Source organism: Phocoena phocoena, chromosome 1 (assembly GCF_963924675.1).
Source record: "Phocoena phocoena chromosome 1, mPhoPho1.1, whole genome shotgun sequence".
NCBI classification, from domain to species: Eukaryota; Metazoa; Chordata; class Mammalia; order Artiodactyla; family Phocoenidae; genus Phocoena; species Phocoena phocoena.
The window spans coordinates 157,869,418-157,893,251 of NC_089219.1; the positions used below are offsets into that span (position 1 = coordinate 157,869,418).

The window sequence follows — 23,834 nt, forward strand, 5'->3', positions numbered from 1 at the left end:
ATCGTCAATCTAAAGAATATGAGAATCATCACGAAATGCCTAATTCCTCTACAGGTTAGTGAGTATTCTATTTTATAAGAGAGAAGAGCAGCAATAGGATCTGTTCTAGTTTTATTTTTTCAATATTATCTTTATTTGGAAGATGGAGATTATATCCATCCTTAGGTAGCTATGAAAAATGAAGTCGTGTATATATAAAGCTATTACCACAGTGCCTGGCACAGAAATAGAGTAGCCTTTTGGAAAAAATGACACAAAGATATCTTCCTCGCCTCTTCCCAAATCCCTGACCTCAACGGAGTCTAACCTGCTATTAAGTTTACAAACAACAGAAGAAAGCAGATTTCCACAAAAGAAGTCCACGTGGGAAGTCCTTGGTGGTTTACTCATTTTGTTAAAGCCTGCAACCTTCCCCCCAACCCACCCAAGGCTGTCCTCCCCCAGAGACCGTTTCCGTGGGCAGCTGGCGAGTGTGAACCTTCACCAATCCTCACTTTAAGGGGCTATTTGGAAAGCTCAGCACTTTTTCACAGTTTCCCTCTATGTGAATGTATTATGAATTATAAAATGAGTTTAGTTTTAAGTTCTTATAAAACATTTATTCCATACTTAAGAAATAGCATGTTAATTCATTTAGGCTTTTAAAAGCATAACTTTGCTGCTATATTTGAGCTGAAGGAGAGAATTCTAAGAAGTCCACTTTGTTTACTCTCCCTCTCATTATGTGGTTCAGGAGCTGAGAACAAACCAGCAATGGACAAGGTCAGAGGGATATCTCTTCTAGACAGACCTGGAGGGCTCAGTGGCATGCAATGGCAATAGTGGAGAGGTTGTAATTCTCCAGCTCCTACTGAGAATGACATTAAAGGAAGCATAAGGAGTTGACTTGTCCTTAAGAAAGGAGCTTGATTAGTCATGAAACAGAGAACCAGGTCCAGGTACTTGCCCACTTCTTCCTCTAGTCTTCTCTATAACTGAAGGGAAACCAGCTACCACTTAGGAATGTGTAAACAGGGAAAGATCATAAAATAGCTTGTATTCTTCATATGAATAATAAGAAATAACTTGCACCTTATCTTTGCTCTGTATTTACCATGTTTAAAATGGGGAAATTTTCATATTTTACAATGATCCATTTCAAAAGGAAATAATATCCAAATGGCTATACAGATTGAGAACAAACATTTAAAAGATCAACCTACTTTCCTACAAAACAAACAACTAACAGCAAAGACAAAGGAAGGATCCTCATGCAGAGAAACCAATACTTGAATATATGTATGTCTGTCTATCTAAGGGAAGGAGTAGAAGGAAGTAAACAAAGATAACTTGTTCAAAGATTTGGAGAAAAATGTCATTAAACCTCAATAATTCAAACCTCACTCAAGTGAAATTCATAGAAGTTTAAACCCTATCAGTTAATAACAGTTAATAATAAAGACAATAAAATTTAGTGGTGGGAAGATGCATTTTCTTTAAAAAAAAAAACAACAAATGATGCTCAAATGCTCAAGTTAAAAACCACTTAGTGGGGGGAGGAATCAAGATGATGAAATAGGAGGATGTGGAATTCACCTCTCCCTCCAAGTACATTAAGAATACACCTACAAATGGAACAAGTCTCACAGAGCACCTGCTGAACACAATCAGAGGACCTTGGACACCTGAAAGGACAAGAAAAATCCCCACACAACCAGGTAAGACAAAAGAAAGACAAAAAGAAAAGAGGAAATGGGATGGGACCAGCACCCCTGGTGGGGGAACTGAAGGAGAGGAGAGGTTCCTGCACACTGGGAAGCCCCCTCACTGGTAGGGAAATCAGCTGGGACAGAAGGGGAGCTTTGAGGGATCAAAGGCGAGTACAGCAACCAGTCTGTGGCAGGCAGGACACAGTAAGACCTACATGGATGGTCTGTGCTATAGCCCTTTGTGCCACAGACTGAGACGTGTCTGCTGGTGTGGATGGGGGCTGGGTGCTGGAAAGTGGGGTTTGGAGAGAAGACCCAAGGAGGGGACAGCTGTTGGCTGTGAAGAGACAGCCTGAAGGGATGAGAGGAAGGAGCTCCACAACTGGGAATGTTCGTGGAAGAAGCCCAGGCCGCCATAGAAGCAGGGTGCCGTTGTTGAGTGGCATGCAAGGGGTGGGGCCACCACTGCAGCCCCCTTCCCCATGTGCTGGCCCCTGACTCCATGGGCACTAGGAGGGGTGCCCACCTGAGCAGGCTTGCGTGCCCCACCCATTGCTGCCTCTGCTCTGCCTGCCTGGGCAGGTGCGTGTGCTCTGGGGCAGCCTTGGGAGAAGCTCCTGGTGGGAGGCACACATGCAGAGGTGGGGCTGAAACCACAGGTGAGCCCCAGGGGCCATGCAACTAAGGAGGAAGAGCTGAAATTTCTCCTTGTGGCTGTGGGAACCGTGGATTTACATCCTCGCTTCTGGCTTTGTAAACTCAGTGCCTGTGGGGTATCCAAATGGCTGAGCGCTCCCACAGCTGAGACAGGTCTAGCTTTAGTGGCTGTAGGCTTTGTGGGCACATACATGTGGGGATTGGACCAGGCCAAAATCTGAGCTGCCTTCATAGCTCCCACAGCAGTTCCAGCTGCACAGTTACTGCAGTCCTGGAACCTGACTTCAGTGGACCTGCACAGGTAGCCTGGTAAAAACAATGCCTGAGAGACACCAGGGCCAATTGCCAGCATACCCCTCGTTAGGCGGGGCTGAGAGCACTTCCAACAACAGTGTAATCTGTGAGCCAACACGGGGTGAAAAGTGACAAAACAGAGTACACTCACAGGTGAACAGCTACAAAGGAGGAAAACTCAGTGGCTTCCCTCCCAGTGGGAGTGCTCTAATCCTACCTACCTTGCACCATAGATCAGAAACACAGGTCAGAAACAGATCTTGGGGCCTCTACTGCAACAACTAGGGAGCAGACCCCACATCTGACAGGGCAGTGACAACCACAGAGCAAAGGGGAGGCCCTGCTCAATATCCAGTGCAAGCTCTGGTCACCGCAACATCAGTCATACCTCCTGTAAAAGGGATGATGGCCAGCATACACTGAGGAAAGAGGTAGCAGATGTTCATTCTAAAAACAGCCCTCGCACCAAAAAAATATTAAACCTACACAGGCTACACAGAAACTTTCCCACATAAAAGTCGCCCTCCAAGAGAGTCTGAGGGTCAAGCATTGGGAGGAAGAACCCCCAGAACATTTGGCTTTGAAGGGCAACTGGGTCTGAGCATAGGAGTTCCACAGGGTTGGGAGAAATAGACTCCACTCATGTGCACTGGGACCCAGGACAAAGCAATACCTCCATAGGAACTGGCACTAGACCTAAGTAGGGGTCTTAGAGGGTCTCCTGGGGAGGCAGAGGTTGGCTTTAGCTCACTATGGAGGCAAGAACACTGGTGGTAGAGGCCCCAGGGGATATAGATCAGTGCCGAAATGGAGGTTCCCATTTTGGCACCAAGACCCAGCCCCACCCAACAGCCTATAGGCTCCAGTGCTGGGACACTCAGGCCAAACAACCAGCAGGTTGGGAACACAGCGCCACCCATCAGCAGACAGGCTGCTTAAAGTCATATTGAGCTCACAGCTACCTCAAAACATACCCCCTGACATAGGGTGTCAAGAATGAAAAGAAATGAAGAAAGTCTCAGAGACGTCTGGGACAATGTTAAACGTACCAACATTTGCATTATAGGGGTCCCAGAAGGAGAAAAGAAAGAGAAACGACCTGAGAAAACTCTGAAGGTGTTATAGCTGAAAACTTCTTTAACATGAGAAAGGAAACAGTCACTCAAGTCCAGGAAGTGCAGAGAGTCCCATACAGGATGAAGCCAAGTATGAACACACTGAGATACATATTAATCAAACTGACAAAAATTAAAGACAAAGAAAAAATATTAAAAGCAACAAAGGAAAAGCAACAAATAACATACAGGGAATCCCCATAAAGTTATCAACTGATTTTTCAGCAGAAACTCTTCATGCCAGCAGGGAGTGGCCTGGTATATTTAAAGTGATGAAAGGGAAAAACCTACAACCAAGAACACTCTACCCAGCAAGGCTCTCATTCAGATTCGATGGAGAAATCAAAAGCTTTACAGACAAGCAAAAGCAAAGAGAATTCAGCACCACCAAACCAGGTTTACAACAAATGCTAAATGACCTTTTCTAGGCAGGAAAGAGACCAGCAACTTAAAACACCTTGTATATATACAAAATGCTATATCAAAACCTCATGGGGACAGCAAACCCAAAAACTACATTAGATGCACACACAAAACAGAAAAAACAACCCAAACACAACACCAAGGATAGCCATCAAATCACAACAGAAGAGAACAAAAGAGGAAGAAAAGAAACCTACAAAAACAAATCCACAACAATTAAGAAAATGTCAATAGGAACATACATATTGATAATTACCTTAAAAGTAAATGGATTAAGTGGTCCAACCAAAAGACATAGACTGGCTGAGTGGATACAAAAACAAGACACTTACATATGCTGTCTGCAAGAGACCAACTTCAGATCTCAGGACACATGCAGACTGAAAGTGAGAGGGTGTAAAAAGGTATTCCATGCAAATGGAAGTCAAAAGAAAGCTGGAGTAGCAACACTCATATCAGATAAATTAGACTTTAAAATAAAGACTGTTAACGAGAGACAAGGAAGGACACTACATAATGATCAAGGGACCAATCCAAGAAGAAGATATACCAACTGTAAATATATATGCACCCAACATAGGAGCACCTCAATATATAAGCCAAATGCTAACAGCTGTCAAAGGGTAAATCAACAGTAACACAATGCTAGTGGGGGAATTTAATACCCCACTTACACCATTGGACAGATCACCCAGACAGAAAGTCAATAAGGAAACACAGGCCTTAAATGATACATTAGACCAAAAGGACTTAATTTATATTTATAGAACATTCCACCTGAAAGGAGCCAAATACACTTTCTTCTCAAGTGCACATGGAACACTCTCCAGGATAAAACACATATTGGGCCATAAATCAAGCCTTGGAAAATTTAAGAAAACTGAAATCATATCAAGCATCTTTTCTGACCACAACAATAGATTAGCAGTATACTACAGGAAAAAGAAAACTGTAAAAAAACACAAACACTTGGAGACTAAACAATATGTTACTAAACAACCAATGATCACTGAAGAAATCAAAAAGGAAATAAAAAAATACCTAGAGACAGATGACAACAAAAACATGACAATCCAAAACCTGTGGGAGGCAGCAAAAGCAGTTCTAAGAGGGAAGTTTATAGCAATACAATCTTACCTAAGGGAACAAGAAAAATCACAAATAAACAACCTAACCTTACACCTAAAGCAACTAGAGAAAAAAGTACAAACAAAGCCCAAAGTTAGTAAAAGGAAAGTTATTGTAAAGATTAGAGCAGAAATAAATGAAATAGAGATGAAGGAAATAATAGAAAAGAGCAATAAAACTAAAAGCTGATTCTTTGAAAAGATAAACAAAATTGTTAAACCTTTAGCCAGACTCATCAAGAAAAAAAGGGAGAGGGCTCAAATCAATAAGATTAGACATGAAAAAGAAGTTACAACCAACACCAAAGAAATACAAAGGATCATAAGAGACTACTGCAATCAACTATATGCCAATAAAATGGACAACCTAGAAGAAATGGACAAATTCTTAGAAAGGTACAACCTTCCAAGACTGAACCAGGAAGAAATAGAAAATATGAACACACCAATCATAAGTACTGAAATTGAAATTGTGATTTTAAAACTTCCAACAAACAAAAGTCTAGGACCAGATGGTTTCACAGGTGAATTCTATCAAACATTTAGAGAAGAGTTAATACCTATCCTTCTGAAACTCTTCCAAAAAATTGCAGAGGAAGGAACACTCCCAAACTCATTCTACAAGGCCACTATCACCCTGATATCAAAACCTAACAAAGACACCACAAAAAAAGAAAATTATAGGCCAATATCACTGATGAACATAGACTCAACATTCCTCAACAAAATACTAGCAAACAAAATCCAACAACACCTTAAAAGGATCATACACCATAATCAAGTGGGATTTATCCCAGGGGTGCAAGGATTCTTCAATATATGCAAATCAATCAATGTGATACACCACATTAACAAATTAAAGAATTAAAAACTTATGATCATCTCAATAGATGCAGAAAAAGCTTTTGACAAAATTCAACACCAATTTCTGATGAAAACTCCCTAGAAAGTTTGCATAGAGGGAATCTAACTCAACATAATAAGGGCCATATCTGACAAACCCACAGAAAACATCATTCTCAATGTTAAAAAACTGAAAGCATTTCCTCTAAGATAAAGAACAAGACAAAGATGTCCACTCGCCACTTTTATTCAACATAGTTTTGGAAGTCCTAGCCACAGCAATCAAAGAAGAAAAAGAAACAAAAGGAATCCAAGTTGGAAAAGAAGTAAAACTGTCACTGTTTGCAGGTGACATGACACTATACATAGAAAATCCTAAAGATGCTACCAGAAAACTATAAGAGCTCATCAATGAATTCAGTAAAGTTGCAGGACACAAAATCAATACACAGAAATCTCTTGCATTACCATACACTAACAATGAAAGATGAGAAAGAGAAACTAAGGAGACAATCCCATTTACCATCACATCAAGAAGAATAAAATACCTAGTAATAAACCTACCTAAGGAGGCAAAAGACCTATATTCAGAAAACAGTAAGATACTGATGAAAGAAATCAAAGATGACATGCACAGATGGAGAGATATACCATGATCTTGGATTGGAACAATCAATATTATCAAATGACTAAAGCAATCTACAGATTCAATGCAATCCCTGTCAAATTACCAATGACATTTTGCACAGAACTAGAAAAAAAAAAATCTTAAAGTTTGTATGGAAACACAAAAGAGCCTGAATAGCCAAAGCAATCTTGAGAAAGAAAAACAGAGCTGGAGGAATCAGACTCCCTGACTTCAGAGTATACTGCAAAGCTACAGTCATCAAAACAGTATGGTACTGGCACAAAACCAGAAATATAGATCAATGGAATAGGATAGAAAGTCGAGAGGTAAACTCACGCACCTATGGTCAACTAATCTATGACAAAGGAGGCAAGAATATACAATGGAGAAAAGACAGTCTTTTCAATAAGTGGTGCTTGAAAAACTGGGCAGTTATATGTAAAAGAATGAAATTAGAACACTCCATAACACCATACACAAAAATAAACTCAAAATGGATTAAAGACCTAAATGTAAGGGTGGATGCTATAAAACTCTTAGAAGAAAACATAGGCAGAACACTCTCTGACATAAATCGAAGCAAGATCTCTTTTGATTCTCCTTCTGGAGTAATAAAAATAAAAACAAAAATAAACAAATGGGATCTAATTAAACTTTTGCACAGGGCTTCCCTGGTGGTGCAGTGGTTGAGAGTCCATGGGCTGATGCAGGGGACACGGGTTCGTGCCCCGGTCCGGGAAGATCCCACACGCCACAGAGCGGCTGGGCCCATGAGCCATGGCCGCTGAGCCTGCGCGTCCGGAGCCTGTGCTCCACAATTGGAGAGGCCACAACAGTGAGAGGCCCGCATACCGCAAAAAAAAAAAAAAAGTTTTATGCCACAAAGGAAACAATAACAACATGAAAAGCAACCCACAGAATGGGAGAAAATATTTGCAGATGAAGCAAATGACATGGGATTAATCTCCAAAATATACAAACAGCTCATGCATCTCAATAACAACAAAAACAACAACAAACAACCCAATAAAAAAAATGTCTGGAAGATCTAAATAAATAGACATTTTTCCAAAGAAGATGTATAGATGGCCAAAAAGTACATGAAAAGATGCTCAGCATCACTATAATAATGATAAATTATTGCACTACAATAATCAGATCTAATAATTTGCATTATTAGAGAAATGCAAATCAAAACTACAATGAGGTTTTACCTCACAGCACTCAGAATGGCCATCATCAAAAAGTCCACAAACAATAAATGCTGGAGAGAGTGTGGAGAAAAGGAAACACTCCTACACTGTTGGTGGGAATGTAAATTGGTACAGCCACTATGGAGAACGTTATGGAGGTTCCTTAAAAAACTAAAAATAGAACTACCACATGATCCAGCTGTTGGGCATACACCTGGAGAAAACCATAATTTGAAAAGATACATGCACCTCAATATTCATTGCAACACTATTTACAATAGCCAGTACATCGAAGCAGCCTACATGTCCATCGACAAAGGAATGGGTGAAGAAGATGTGGTACGTATGTACAATGGAATATTACTCAGTCGTAAAAAAAGAACAAAATAATGCCATTTACATTAACATGGATGGACCTAGAGATTTTCATTCTGAGTGAAGTAAGCCAGACAGGGAAAGACAAATATCATGATATTGCTTATATGTGGAATCTAAAAAACTGGTACAGATGAACTTATTTACAAAACATAGAGTCACAGAGGTAGAAAACAGTCTTATGGTTACTAGGGGGGGAAGGAGGAGGGATAAACTGGGAGATTGGGATTCACATATGCACACTACTATATATAAAATAGATAACTTAATAAGGACCTACTGTATAGCACAGGGAAATCTACTCAGTACCCTCTAATGACCTATATGGGAAAATAATCTAAAAAAAAGTGGATATATCTATATGTATAACTGATTCTCTTTGCTATACAGTAGAAACTAACACAACATTAGAAATCAACTCTGCTGCAGTAAAAATTTTTTAAAAACTACTTAGCAGAATTTACATATAATTAATATTGTTACAGAACCAATTTTATCTATTTAATATGGGAGATTCAGATGAAAATTTCTGGGCAAAAGATACTTATTGGTTAATTTTTAACAAAAGTACAAAAAAAGCAAAAGATAGACCCAGAGATTTCCATAAATTAGACTATTTTTCTCTAAATACTCTAAATTATTGAGGCTTTATACTATCTTTGCCTTACTTATTTCTGAGGTGCTGATGTTGCTGTAATCACTATTTTTATATGTGTGTTTGAAGGGCCATCACACACAAGATAAACAGAATCAAAATTTATATTTTTCATATCAGAATTAATACTGGAAGAAATTTGCTTAAAACATTCAATACTGAAACTCAACTCTGGGCTGACGTCTACTTTTCTTTAAAATGGATGCAATAATAGCGTTTACCTCATAGGATCATTGTGAGGTTTTAATTAAATAATCCATTTACATGGCTTAGAACACCTTGCATTCAATATAAGCTAGTTATTGTTGCAATTATTATTATTTATACTATTATTTTATTCAGAATCATTTTTATATCAGTAGGTAGCACCTAATTTTCTGAGCAAATATAAAATAAACAATGTTTTGTCATAATCTTTGATGGTGCTTTCAATTCCAAAATGAATTACGGCATTTTCTTTCAGTGTCCCCTCCTCTGCTGGGGAGGGAGACTGTCTTATTAGAGATACCAAGTACTTGGCCCTTGAGACTGGGCTGCTGACTGTGACTCCTCCTCACATGCAAAACTAGAAAACCACCTTAGATAAGTTGTACTTTGGCTCCACACTATTCCATGAAGAGGGCAATAATTGGGTTTTTAGTATTTCATTTGCCCATTTCTTTTACAGCTGAGCACTTTTATTTGCCTCACACATTAAAAGAGGAAGACTAGATGGAATATGTGTGCATGAAAGACGGTAGTTTAAGAAGGAAAAGAGTGGAAACTGGGAGGCAAATGGTTAAAGGCCTGAAGCTCACAGTACAAATATAATGTTACCCTCTCTCAGATTTATCCCACGTGGTGTTTCCTTTCAAGCTATGGCCATTGTGTGTCTGCACATCAGTGCTTTTTTCCCATAGGAATAAATAGAAGTGCAGTAGAATTCAATGTCATTTCAGGGATCCTAATATTAAAAGAGCTCAGGTAAAACATTGTGTATGGGCTCTGTGCATGCATAGTTAACTGGTCAGTCTTCTTATGCATCCAATGATGAAGAACTTCCAGCCACTAGTTGACAAATGGGAAGAAGGTGATTTGTGATCCTCCATGGATCACCTTTGGCACAAATAAATACATGAAAATTAAAAGACTGTTCAAGTATATTTTCAAGATATTTGAAGTTAATTATTTGCAAAAAGAAAGATGAAGACATCTTTATCTTAAGATTTTTTAAAGGGATAAAACTATTATTCTACAATATGTGATCCTAGACTGAATTTATGTTTTCCTGTTTCTCATAGATTATGTGATCTCATCCTGAAAATTTAGTTTTGTGTAATATAAATTACACACAAACATGTTCTAAAGAATCTTGGAGTAGCATCTGAGTTATAAAAGTGCTGAAGCAATGGCAGTTCTTTTGGTAAAATGATTCTGACAAAGAAAGGTTTATCATTTCATTTTAAATGAAGGTGAACCTACTAAAACTATGCAAAATAACAAAAGCTGTAGGTTTAATTTCCCTCAACCACAGTAGAGGTGACTGAATGCTTTATGGAGGTGGTAGGTTTTTTTGTTGTGTTTTTTTTTTTTTTTTGGAGGTGGTAGTTTTGATGCTGACAGAACACTGACTTTATGTAATGAAAAGATTACCTGTCCCAGGGACTGCCAGTCCAAACCAGCACTGCCGATGTAAACATGCTGTTTGTCCACAATCCAGAAGGAGGACTGCAGCCGGCCCTTGTTGTAGGCAGTCATGTTCATGTAGGTCACCTCAGCTCCTAGGAGTTCAAGGAAATCCCAGTCAGCCTCTCTGTCAAGGCCATGAACATGCAGTCAGTCACGTACCGGCAGAAATACTCATGGTCTGCATCCATCACAGTTGGCATTCAGGGAAGCCAAATATTTACATTAGTTAAGTGTAGAGAGGACCCTCAAGGAGTTACTTTATTCCCAAAGAGAATACAAGGGGAAAAAAAAAGAATAAGTTTTTCCCTATGTATAGCTCCACATGGTGACAAGATCATGGCTTCTAAAGTCAGATCTGACTCAAATCCCCGCTCCTTGATTTATCACTCAAATGGTGAGATAGGTGTGCCATGCTCTTTTTTCTTTTACTTTTGGGATAATTTTCATACAATTTCGCATTCAATAAAAGATCAGTCTTGCTTAGTAATATGCCTTTCCTCAATAAGAAACTGGCCTTCTTTTTCTTTATTGAAGTATAGTTGATTTACAATATTGTGTTAGTTTCAGGTGTACAGCAGTGATCCAGTTATGTATATACATACATATATATATATATTTCAGATTCTTCTCCATTACAGGTTATTATAAGATATTGAATTAGTTCCCTGTGTTATACAGTAAATCCTTGTTGTTCATAGGAACTGGCCTTCCTATACTTTCTGTATGTTAGTTTCACCTTTTACCCTTTCACTTGCCTTAACTTCTTTGTTTCCCTCTTCATTATTTAATTTGGATTTGGTTTCTTCCTAGCCTTTCTTTATCTGATAATTCTTAATATAAGCAACGGGGTTATTCAAGCCTTACAGAAATGTAAGGTCAACTAGGTCACCCAGACTATTGTTAAAACCAAAAAATTCACTTTAAGATCTGAATTTAACCAATTGTTCTATGCATAATGTGTCATAATCAGTTGTCAAGCTGCTATGTACTGCTACCTCAGGACTATGTGTTTACAGCTTCTCAAAAGGAACATATACGGGGGGACCTTCAAGATAGCAGAAGAGTAAGACGTGGAGATCACCTTCCTCCCCACAAATACATTAAAAATAGATCTACATGTGGAACAACTCCTACAGAATACCTACTGAATGCTGGCAGAAGACCTCAGGCCTCCCAAAAGGCAAGAAACTCCCCACGTACCTGGGTAGGGCAAAAGAAAAAAGAAAAAACATAGACAAAGGAATATGAATGGGACCTGCACCTCTGGGAGGGAGCTGTGAAGGAGGAGATGTTTCCGCACACTAGGAAGCCCCTTCACTGGTGGAGATAGGGGGTGGGTGGGGGAAGCTTCAGAGCCATGGAGGAGAGGGCAGCAAAAGAGGTGCAGAGGGCAAAATGGAGAGATGCCCTCACAGAAGATCAGTGCCAACCAGCACTCACCAGCCTGAGAGGCTTGTCTGCTCACCCGCTGGGACGGGTGGGTGCTGGGAGCTGAGGTTCGGGCTTTGGAGGTCAGATCACAGGGAGAGGACTGGGGTTGGCTGTGTGAACACAGCCTGAAGGGGGCTAGTGCACCACAGCTAGCTGGGAGGGAGTCCGGGAAAAAGTCTGGAGGTGCCTAAGAGGCAAGAGACCATTGTTTCGGTGCGTGTGAGGAGAGGAGATTCAGAGCACCACCTAAATGAGCTCCAGAGATGTGGCTATCAGCGCGGATACCAGAGTTGGGCATGAAATGCTAAGGCTGCTGCTACAGCCACCAAGAGGCCTGTGTGGAAGCACAGGTCACTATCCACACCTTCCCTCCCAGGAGCCTGGGCAGCCTGCCACTGCGAAGGTCCTGTGATCCAGGGACAACTTCCCCGGGAGAACACACGGCGCACCTCAGGCTGTTGCAACGTCATGCCGGCCTCTGCCACCACAGGCTCGCCCGCATTCCATACCCCTCCCTCCCCCGGCCTGAGTGAGCCAGAGCCCCTATTCAGCCTCTCCTTTAACCCACTCCTGTCTGGGTGAAGAACAGACACCAAAGGGCGACCTACACGCAGAGGCAGGGCGAAAACCAAAGCTGAACCCCAGGAGCTGTGTGAATAAAGAAGAGAAAGGGAAATTTCTCCATGGAGCCTCAGGAGCAGTGGATTAAATCTCCACAATCAATTTGATGTATCCGGCATCTCTGGAATACCTGAAGAGACAATGCATCGTTCCAAAATTGAGGTGGTGGTCTTTGGGAGCAACTGTAGACTTGAGGTTTGCTTTCTTCATCTAATTTGTTCCTGATTTTATGTTTATCTCAGTTTAGTATTTAGAGCTTACTATCACTGGTAGATTTGTTTATTGATTTGGTTGCTCTCTTCCTTCATATATATACATTTTTTTTTTCTTTTTCCCTTTTTGTGGGTGTGTGTATGCATGCTCCTTTTTGTGATTTTCTCTGTATAGGTTTCCTTTTACCATTAGTCCTAGGGTACTGTCTGTTGTTTTTTTTTTTTTTTTAGTATAGTTTTTTAGTGCTTGTTATCATTGGTGGATTTGTTTATTGGTTTGGTTGTTCTGTTTTTTTTCTTTTCTTTTTTTTTACTTTAATAATTTATTTTATTTTAATAACTTTATTTATTTATTTTTTCTTTTCCTTTCTTTCTTCTTTTTTTCCTCCCTTTTCTTCTGAGCTGTGTGGCTGACAGGGTTTTGGTGCTCTAGCCGGGTGTCAGGCCTGAGCCTCTGAGGTGAGAGAGCCTAGCTCAGGACTTTGGTACACTAGAGACCTCCTGGGACCGTGTATCAATCGGTGAGAGCTCTCCCAGAGATCTCCATCTCAACACTAAGACCAAGCTCCACTCTATGACCAGCAATTACCAGTGTTGGACACCCCATGGCAAACAACTAGCAAGACAGGAACAAAACCCCACCCATTAGAAGAGAGGCTGCCAAAAATCATAATAAGTTCACAGACACCCCAAAACACACCATCGGATGCAGTCCTGCCCAACAGAAAGACAAGATACAGCCACATAAACCAGAACACAGGCAGCAGTCCCCTCCACCAGGAAGCCTACACAACCTACTGAACCAACCTTACCAACTGGGGGCAGACACCAAAAACACGGGAACTATGAACCTGCAGCCTGTGAAAAGGAGACCCCAAACACAGTAAGTTAAGCAAAATGAGAAGACAGAGAAAAACCCACCAGACCAAGCAAATGAGGAGGCAGTCTACATGAAAAAGAATTCAGAGTACTGATAGTAAAGATGATCCAAAATCTTGGAAGTAGAATGGTGAAAATACAAGAAATGTTTAACAAGGACCTAGAAGAACTAAAGAGCAAACAAACAATGATGAACACCACAATAAATGAAATTAAAAATTCTCTAGAAGGAATCAATAGCAGAATAACTGAGGCAGAAGAATGGATAAGTGACCTGGAAGACAAAATAGTGGAAATAACTACCACAGAGCAGAATTAAGAAAAAAGAATGAAAAGAATTGAGGACAGTTTCAGAGACCACTGGGACAACATTAAATACACCAACATTCGAATTACAGGGGCCTCAGAAGAAGAAGAGAAAAAGAAGGGACTGAAAGGGAAAAACCTACAGTAAGATTACTCCACCCAGCAAGGATCTCATTCAAATTCTATGGAGAATTCAAAAGCTTTACAAACAAGCAAAAGCTAAGAGATTTCAGCACCACCAATCTACCTTTACAACAAGTGCTAAAGGAACTTCTCTAGGCAGGAAACACAAGAGAAGGAAAAGACCTACAATAACAAACCCAAAACAATTAAGAAAATGGTAATAGGAACACACATATCGATAACTACCTTAAATGTAAATGGATCAAATGCTCCAAAGAAAAGACATAGACTGGCTGAATGGATACAAAAACAAGACTCGTATATATGCTGTCTACAAGAGACCCACTTCAGACCTAGGGACACATAGAGACTGAAAGTGAGGGGATGGAAAAAGATATTCCATGCAAATGGAAATCAAAAGAAAGCTGGAGTAACAATTCTCATATCAGAAAAAATAGACTTTAAAATAAAGGCTATTACAAGAGACAAAGAAGGCCACTTCATAATGATCAAGGGATCTATCCAAGAAGAAGACATGACAATGGTAAATATTTATGCACTGAACATAGGAGCACCTCAATACAAAAGGCAAATGCTAACAGCCATAAAAGGGGAAATCAACAGTAACACAATAATACTAGGGGACTTTAACACCCCACGTTCACCAATGGACAGATCATCCAAAATTACAATAAAGAAAGAAACACAAGCTTTAAATGACACATTATACAAGATGGTCTTAATTGATATTTATAGGACATTCCATCCAAAAACAACAGAATATACTTTCTTCTCAAGTGTTCACGGAACATTCTTCAGGATAGACCATGTCTTTGTTAAAAATCAAGCCTCAGTAAACTTAAGAAAATTGAAAAGGTATGAAGCATCTTTTCCAACCACAACACTATGAGACTAGAAGTCAATTACAGGAAAAAATATGTAAAAAATACAAACACATGGAGGCTAGACAATACACTACTCAATAAACAAGAGATCACTGAAGAAATCAAAGAGGAAATCAAAAAATACCTAGAAACAAATGACAATGAAAACACGACGATCCAAAACCTATGGGACACAGCAAAAGCAGTTCTAAGAGGGAAGTTTATAGAAATACAATCCTACTTCAAGAAACAAGAAACATCTCAAATAAACAACCTAACCATATACCTAAAGCAGTTCGAGAAAGAAGAACAAAAAAACCCCCAAGTTAGCAGAAGGAAAGAAATCATAAGATCAGATCAGAAATAAATGAAAAATAAATGAAGAAAATGATGGCAAAGATCAATAAAACTAAAAGCTGGTTCTTTGAGAACATAAACAAAATTGATAAACCATTAGCTGGACCCATCAAGAAAAAAAGGGAGAAGACTCAAATCATTAGAATTATATGAAAAAGGAGAAGTAACAACTGACACTGCAGAAATACAAAGAATCATGAGATATTACTGCAAGCAACTGTATGCCAATAAAATGGACAGCCTGGAAAAAATGGACAAATTCTTAGAAAAGCACTACCTTCCGAGACTGAACCAGGAAGAAAGAGAAAATATAAACAGACCAATCACAAGTACTGAAATTGAAAGTGTGATTAAAAACCTTCCAACAAACAAAAGCCCAGGACCAGATGGCTCCACAGGTGAATTCTATCAAACACTTAGAGAAGAGCTAACACCTATCCTTCTCAAACTCTTCCAAAATATAGTAGAGGGAGTAAAACTCCCAACAAAAAACAGACAAAGACTTAATAAAGAAAGAAAACTACAGGCCAATATCACCAATGAACATAGATTCAAAAATCCTCAAGAAAATACTAGCAAACAGAATCCACCAGCACACTAAAAGTATCATACACAATGATCAAGTGGGGTTTATCCTGGGAATGCAAGGAATCTTCAATATAAGCAAATCAATCAATGTGATACACCATATTAACAAATTGAAGAATAAAAACCATATGATCATCTCAACAGATGCAGAAAAAGCTTTTGACAAAATTCAACACCTGTTTATGATAAAAACCATCCAGAAAGTAGGCATACAGGGAACTTACATCAACATAATAAAGGCCATATACGACAAACCCACAGCAAACATCATTCTCAATGGTGAAAACCTGAAAGCATTTCCATGAAAATCAGGTACAAAGCAAGGATGTCCACTCTCACCACTATTATTCAACGTAGTTTTGGAACTTTTAGCCACAGCAATTATAGAAGAAGAACAAGTAAAAGGAATCCAAATCGGAAAAGAAGAAGTAAAACTGTCACTGTTTGCAGATGACATAATACTATACATAGAGAATCCTAAAGATGCTACAAAAAAAATCTGCTAAAGCTAATCAATGAATTTGGTAAAGTAGCAGGATACAAAATTAATGCACAGAAATCTCTTGCATTCCTATACAGTAATGATGAAAAATCTGAAAGAGAAATTAAGGAAACATTCTCATTTACCATTGCAACAAAAAGAATAAAATACCTAGGAATAAACCTACCTAAGGAGACAAAAGTCCTGTATGCAGAAAACTATAAGACACTGATGAAAGAAATTCAAGATGAAACAAACAGATGTAGAGATATACCATGTTCTCAGTTGGAAGATTCAACATTGTGAAAATGAGTATACTACCCAAAGCAAACTACAGATTCAATGCAATCCCTATCAAACTACCACTGGCATTTTTCACAGAACTAGAACAAAAAATTTCACAATTTGTATGGAAACACAAAAGACCCCGAATAGCCAAAGCAATCTTGAGAAAGAAAAACGGAGCTGGAGGAATCAGACTCCCTGACTTCACACTATAATAGAAAGCTACAGTAATCAAGACAGTATGGTACTGGCACAAAAACAGAAATATAGATCAATGGAACAGGATAGAAAGTCCAGAGATAAACCCACACACATATGGTCACCACATCTTTGATAAAGGAGGCAAGAATATACAATGGAGAAAAGACAGCCTCTTCAATAAGTGGTGCTGGGAAAACTGGACAGGTACATGTAAAAGTATGAAATTAGAACACTCCCTAACACCATACACAAAAATAAACTCAAAATGGATTAAAGACCTAAACGTAAGGCCAAACACTACAAAACCGTTAAGAGGAAAACATATGCAGAACACTCTATGACATAAATCATAGCAAGATCCTTTTTGACCCACCTCCTAGAGAATAGGAAATAGAAACAAAAATAAACAAATGGGACCTAATAAAACTTAAAGGCTTTTGCACAGCAATGGAAACCATAAAGAAGACAAAAAGACAACCCTGAGAATGGGAGAAAATATTTGCAAATGAAGCAACTGACAAAGGCTTAATCTCCAAAATATACAAGCAGGTCATGCAGCTCAATATCAAAAAAACAAATAACCGAATCCAAAAATGGGCAGAAAACCTAAGTAGACATTTCTTCAAATAATACATACAGATTGCCAACAGACATATGAAAGGATGCTCAACATCACTAATCAGTAGAGAAATTCAAATCAAAACTACAATGAGGTATCACCTCACGGCAGTCAGAATGGCCACCATCAAAAAATTTACAAACAGTAAATACTGGAGCTGGTGTGGAAAAAAGGGAACCCTCTTGCACTGTTGGTAGGAATGTAAATTGATACAGCCACTATGGAGAACAGTATGGAGGTTTCTTAAAAACTAAAAATAGAATTACCATATGACCCAGCAATCCCACTACTGGGCATATACCCTGAGAACACCATAATTCAAAGAGTCATGTACCACAATGTTCATTGCAGCTCTATTTACAATAGACAGGACATGGAAGCAACCTAAGTGTCCATCGACAGATGAATGGATAAAGAAGATGTGGCACATATATACAATGGAATATTACACAGCCATAAAAAGAAACGAAATTGCTTTATTTGTAGTGAGGCGGATGGACCTAGAGACTGTCATACAGAGTGAAGTAAGTCAGAAAGAGAATAACAAATACTGTGTGCTAACACATATACATGGACTCTAAAAAAAGAAAAAAAAGAAAAGAAAAGGTTCTGAAGAACCTAGAGGCAGTACAGGAATAGAGATGCAGATGTAGAGAATGGACTTAAGGACATGGGGATGGGGAAGGGTAAGCTGGGACGAAGTGAGAGAGTGGCATGGACATATATATAGTAGCAAATGTAAAATACGTAGCTAGTGGGAAGTAGCCTCCTAGCACAGTGAGATCAGCTCGGTGCTTTGTGTCAACCTAGAGGGGAGGGATAGGAAGGGTGGGAGGGAGATGCAAGAGGGCGGGGATATGGGGATATACGTATACGTATAGGTGATTCACTTTGTTAACAGCAGAAACTAACACACCATTGTAAAGTATTTATACTCCAATCAAAATGTTAAAAAAAAAAAGGAACATATAGCTCACTGAATACAAAGCCACTAAAGTGAATTTCCGGTAAAGGTCCATTTCTTTTTTTTTTTTGCGGTACGCAGGCCTCACTGTTGTGGCCTCTCCCGCCGTGGAGCACTGGCTCCGGACACACAGGCCAAGCGGCCATGGCTCACAGGCCCAACCGCTCCACGGCATGCGGGATCCTCCCGGACCGGGGCACGAACCCGCATCCCCTGCATCGGCAGGCGGACTCTCAACCACTGCACCACCAGGGAAGCCCTAAAGGTCCATTTCTTTAAAAGAACAATCTACATGTATATATTTAATGTACTAAACTATTCAATTTTCACATATTCAGTATTAATAAAGAAAATGTATTCTGGTGGGCCTTTTCTTTGTCAAAATCTTCACTACAAGAGGAAGACGTAATATCATATGCCTAAGGCTACATTCCAGGATACAGAAAGAAGATTGATTTACACTATGAACTTAACCTGTAACTCTTGGGAAAATGTATGCATCTGGGCTCCTGTGGCAGGAGGATAATAAAAGAGGCCATGGGGCTGGTAGAGGATGTGCAGTGAAGAGAGCATCCAGGAAGTTTTTCTCTGTGGGTGGAGCAAGTTCATTATCCTAGATAATTGCAGGCACATGTTCCTTAGCCTTCAGCCATCCTGGAAGAGTAACTTCCCAGAGGTATGGAAGAATGTGAATGTCCAAAGTGGGTAGTTACCATGGCAATTATGGAGAGACCCAAATCTGCACAGAGGGTGTGGTACCCCCAGAGACAGCTGCCAGTGCTCCTAAGTGGATGAAGAGCAGCATTTGTCTTTGGAGAGTGCTGCCATTGCAAAGTACCACAAACCGAGTGGCTTAAAACAACAGAAACTTGTTCACTCTTAGCTCTAGAGGTTAGAAGTCGAAAATGAAGATGTCAGCAGGGCCGTGCTCCCTCTGAAACGTAGAGGATAATCCTTTCTTGCTTCTTCCTAGCTTCTTGTGGCCATTAATCTTTGGCATTCCTTTGCTAACAGATGCATTACTCCAATCTCCCCACTTCTGTTGTCACATGGTGTCTTCTTATGTGTCTTTGTTTTCTCCTCTTCTTATAGTGACACTAATTATGCCGGATTAAGGGCCCATCGTACTACAGTATGATCCTATCTTAATTAATTATACCTGCAAAAAACCTATTTCCAAATAAGGTCATATTCTGAGGTACTAGGGGGTAGGTCTTTAACATGTCTTTTGGGGAGACACAACTCAATCCATAACAGAGATCTTGGCCACTTTAACTGGCTATGCTCTTCAACAGCACTAGGCTCACCAGCACTAATGGAAGCATCTTCTCATCTCTGGAGGAAGAGAATCAAGGTGATCTTGGATTTGCTTCAGAGTCTACCTTCAACATGTGCCTCTGTCAGGCCTTCACCTGCCTTCTCATTCTGCCTAGAAACTCTAATCTTCTGTGACATTGGCTGGCTCTCACTTCCTGGCCTGGGATATGTGCATTGGACTATTTATTAGCTCTTAGACTCCCCACATATTCTTGCTCAGGTCCCGAGCCCCAGCCCACTGGCCCACGAGTGGACACTGAGCCTATCTGAAAGACTCACTGAGGATTATCCCTTTCAACCTCTTCATCCCACACTGCATAGCCATCTCCCTAAAAGTACTATGTTAATTTACTTGGCAGTTTAGCCTAAAGAGTGTGATTTAGGGACCACAGACCTGTGTATCCCTGCATCCAGAGTATCTACAGTTACTTATTGATGCCTAAAAGTATTCAATAAACCTTTACTGAATATCTAATATATACCAAATGTTATGTGAAATTATGGACAAAAGAGCAAAAGTGGCTGATTCAAATTTAAGCATACCAGGGTGTGGCCAAAATGGTGGGAAGACCCTGAGCTCACCTCCTCCCAAGGGCACACCAAAATTACAACTATTTACAGAGTAACTATTGATGAGGAAAATTCAGAAGGCCAGCAGAAAACATCCATAACTAAAAATGTAAAGAGGGAACCACAGTGAGACTCGTAGGAGGGGTGGAGACACGGTACAGTCAAGACCCATACCCTGGGGTGGGTGACCCACAAAAGGGAGGATAATTACAACTACAGAGGTTCTTCCCAATGAGCAGGTGATCTGAGCTCCAAATCGGGCTCCCCAGCCTGGGTCTCCTGCACCAGGAAGACAAGCTTGCAGAGCATTTGGCTTTGAAGGGTGGAAGGGCTTACTTTCAGGATAGTCAGAGGGCTGTGGGAAATAGGGACTCCACTCTTTAAGGGTGCACACAAAATCTCACATGCTCTAGGACCCAGGGCGGAAGAAGTGATTTGAAAGGAGCCTGGTTCAGATCCACCTGCTGATCCTGGAGAGTCTACAGAAGAGGCAGGAGGTAACTGGAGGTAACTGGAGCTCACGCTGGGGACCCAGACATTGGTGGCAGCCATTTTGGAGAGCTTTATCTGCCACTTGGGCACCACTCCTGGCAAGAGTCGTTTTGGAATCCTCCCTTGAGCTTATTAGCACTGGAACCTGACCTCACCCACTGGATGGTCAGCACCAGTACTGGGATGCTTCAGGCCAAACAACTAGCCAGGTAGGGACATAGCTCCACCCACCAGGAGGCCTGCTGTCTTAAGTCTCCTGAGCCCAGAACCACCCTGGGACCCATCCCTGTGCACCAGAGGCCCCAGGACTCTAGGACCAAGCCCTGCACACTAGCCTTAGGACTGCCAGGGCCCTGCACCCAGAGACACCAGCTCTGCCAATCAGTGAGCCAGCACTAGCCCCAGGATCTGGCCTCACCCACCAATGGGCAGGCACCATCCCCGCAATCCCCTGGGTCTGGCCCTGCCCACCAGCAGTCACACACAAGTCCCAGGACCATCACATCCCAGCAGCCTCCTGTATCAGGACCCAGCCCTGCCCACCAGCAGAACAAAACCAACTCCAAGACCTCCAAGGCCCTGCAGGCAGCAGCCTCATGGTCCCCCCAGTCAGCAGCCAGTAGTTTCTGCACAAGGGAGGGCCTGGCAACCAACCAAACTGGAGGCCAGACAGCTACCAGACTGCCCACAGTAGTCAGTCTGCCATAACAGAAAGACCTGCACAGCCCACGTAGGGAGGACCCCTACAGCATTTACCTCTGGTAACCAAAGGGGAGTATATTACTGGGATGCACAGAATATCTTTTATAAAAGGTTACTTCTCCAAGGCAGGGAAACATAATCAACCTGCCAAATACACAGAAGTACAAACACCAAATTAGGCAAAATGAGGTGACAAAGGAATAAGTTCCAAATGAAGGAACAAGATAAAACCCCAGAAGAACTAAGTGAAGTGGAGATAGGCAATCTACCCAAGAAAGAGTTCAAGGTAATGGTTGGAAAGATGATCAAAGAACTCAGGAGAAGAATGGATGAACACAGTGAGAAGTTTAACAAAGGTTAGAAAATATAAGAAAAGAACCAAACAGAGCTGAAGAATATAATAACTGAAATGAAAAGTACACTAGAAAGAATCAGCAGTCGATTAAATGATACAGAAAAACAGATCAGCAAGCTGGAAGACAGAGTAGTGGAAATCACTGAAGCTGAACAGAAAAAAGAATAATAAGAAGTGGGGACCATTTACAAGACACCTAATGTTCACATACTAACGTTCACATAATAGGGTTCCCATAAGGAGAAGAGAGAGAGAGAAAGGGGCAGAGAACATATTTGAAGACATAATAGCTGAAAATTTCCCTAACCTGGGGAAGGAAACAGGTTTCCAGGTCCAGGAAGCACAGAGGGTCCTAAACAGGATCAACCCAAAGAGGACCACACCAAGACAAATTGTAATTAAAATGGCAAAAATTAAAGATAGAGAGAATATTAAAAGCAGAAAGGGAAAAGCAACCAGTTAGTTACCCACAAGGGAACTCCCATGAGGCTATCAGTTGAATTTTCAGCAGAAACTCTGCAAGCCAGAAGGGAATGCCACAATATATTTAAAGTGATGAAAGAGAAAAAGCTACAATTAAGAATACTCTACCTGGCAAGGCTTTCATCAGATTTGATGGCAAGATCAAAAGTTTTACAGACAAGCAAAAGCTAAAAGGGTTCAGCACCACTAAGGCAGCTTTATAGTGAAAGGTTAAAGGGACTTCTCTAAGAGAAAAAGAAAAGGTCACAACCAGAAACATGAAAATTATGAAAGGAAAAATCTCATTGGTAAAGGCAAATATATAGTAAAGGTCGTAAATAAGCAATGTATAAAGGTAGTAGGAAGGATAAAAGACAAAAGCAGGGGGGACTGGATGATGGTAGTCAAAAGGTACAAACTTCCAACTGTAAGATAAATAAGTACTAGTGATGTACAACATGATAAATTAACACTGCTGTATGTTAGAGATGAAAGTTTTTAAAAGCGTAAATCCTAAGAGTTCTCATCACAAGAAACACTTTTTTTTATTTCTTTAATTTTGTACCTATATGAAATGATAGATGTTTAGTAAACTTACTGTGATAATCATTCCATGATGCATGTAAGTCAAATCATTATGCTGCACACCTTAAACTTATACAGTGCTGTATGTCAATAAAACTGGAAGAACAAAAATCAAATTCAAGCATACCAAATAAAGTGCAAAATTTAAAATGATCAGGATCTGCTCCACCCCTGCTGTTCAGATAGCAAGGGGGCACTGAATATCTGAAAGATGAAAAAGGGGTGCCCCCATCACTCTAATTAGGGAACCCTAAGTGAAGGCCGAGAGCATGAAAGACAGTGATGGCTTCACAGTTCTGCCAGGGCCAGAGCTACAAGGCCAGCAGAGCTGTGTGTAGAGATCAAGCAATATGTAGTAACAGTAACTCCCATTTACTGAACACCTCTGTGTGCCCAGGGCCAAGACAGCTATGTTACAATGATCCCACATGGTATATCGTTTTTTCCCTACAAACTACTGCACATGGTATAAGAAAATCAATTGAAAATATTTGATGATACATCTGGAAAAATATTTGTCTACATATGGTTTGTGAAATATCACTTTCACATTAAGAATTATCTATTCGTCTCTATCTAAATCTAATCCCCATCTATCTCTAAAGATAAATGCTTTATCTTAATTTATACCTTAATTTACATCTATAGTTACATAACTATAATTTATATATTTATAAATATATATTTAGTCATATCCAACTGTCCCTCATTTTATTACAAACATATTATTCAAT

The 23,834-nt window shown here is 40.2% G+C and overlaps 1 protein-coding gene across 1 annotated transcript in view; it reads right to left on the minus strand.

Annotated features, from left to right (window-relative positions):
• The window catches only part of PLD5 (phospholipase D family member 5), a 492,035-nt gene that overhangs the window by 92,166 nt on the left and 376,035 nt on the right, over positions 1-23,834 (minus strand). Inside the window, exon 5 of the mRNA XM_065885834.1 lies at positions 10,631-10,758. Within this exon, the coding sequence (XP_065741906.1) occupies positions 10,631-10,758 (128 nt within the window). The remainder of the gene's footprint in view (positions 1-10,630; positions 10,759-23,834) is intronic.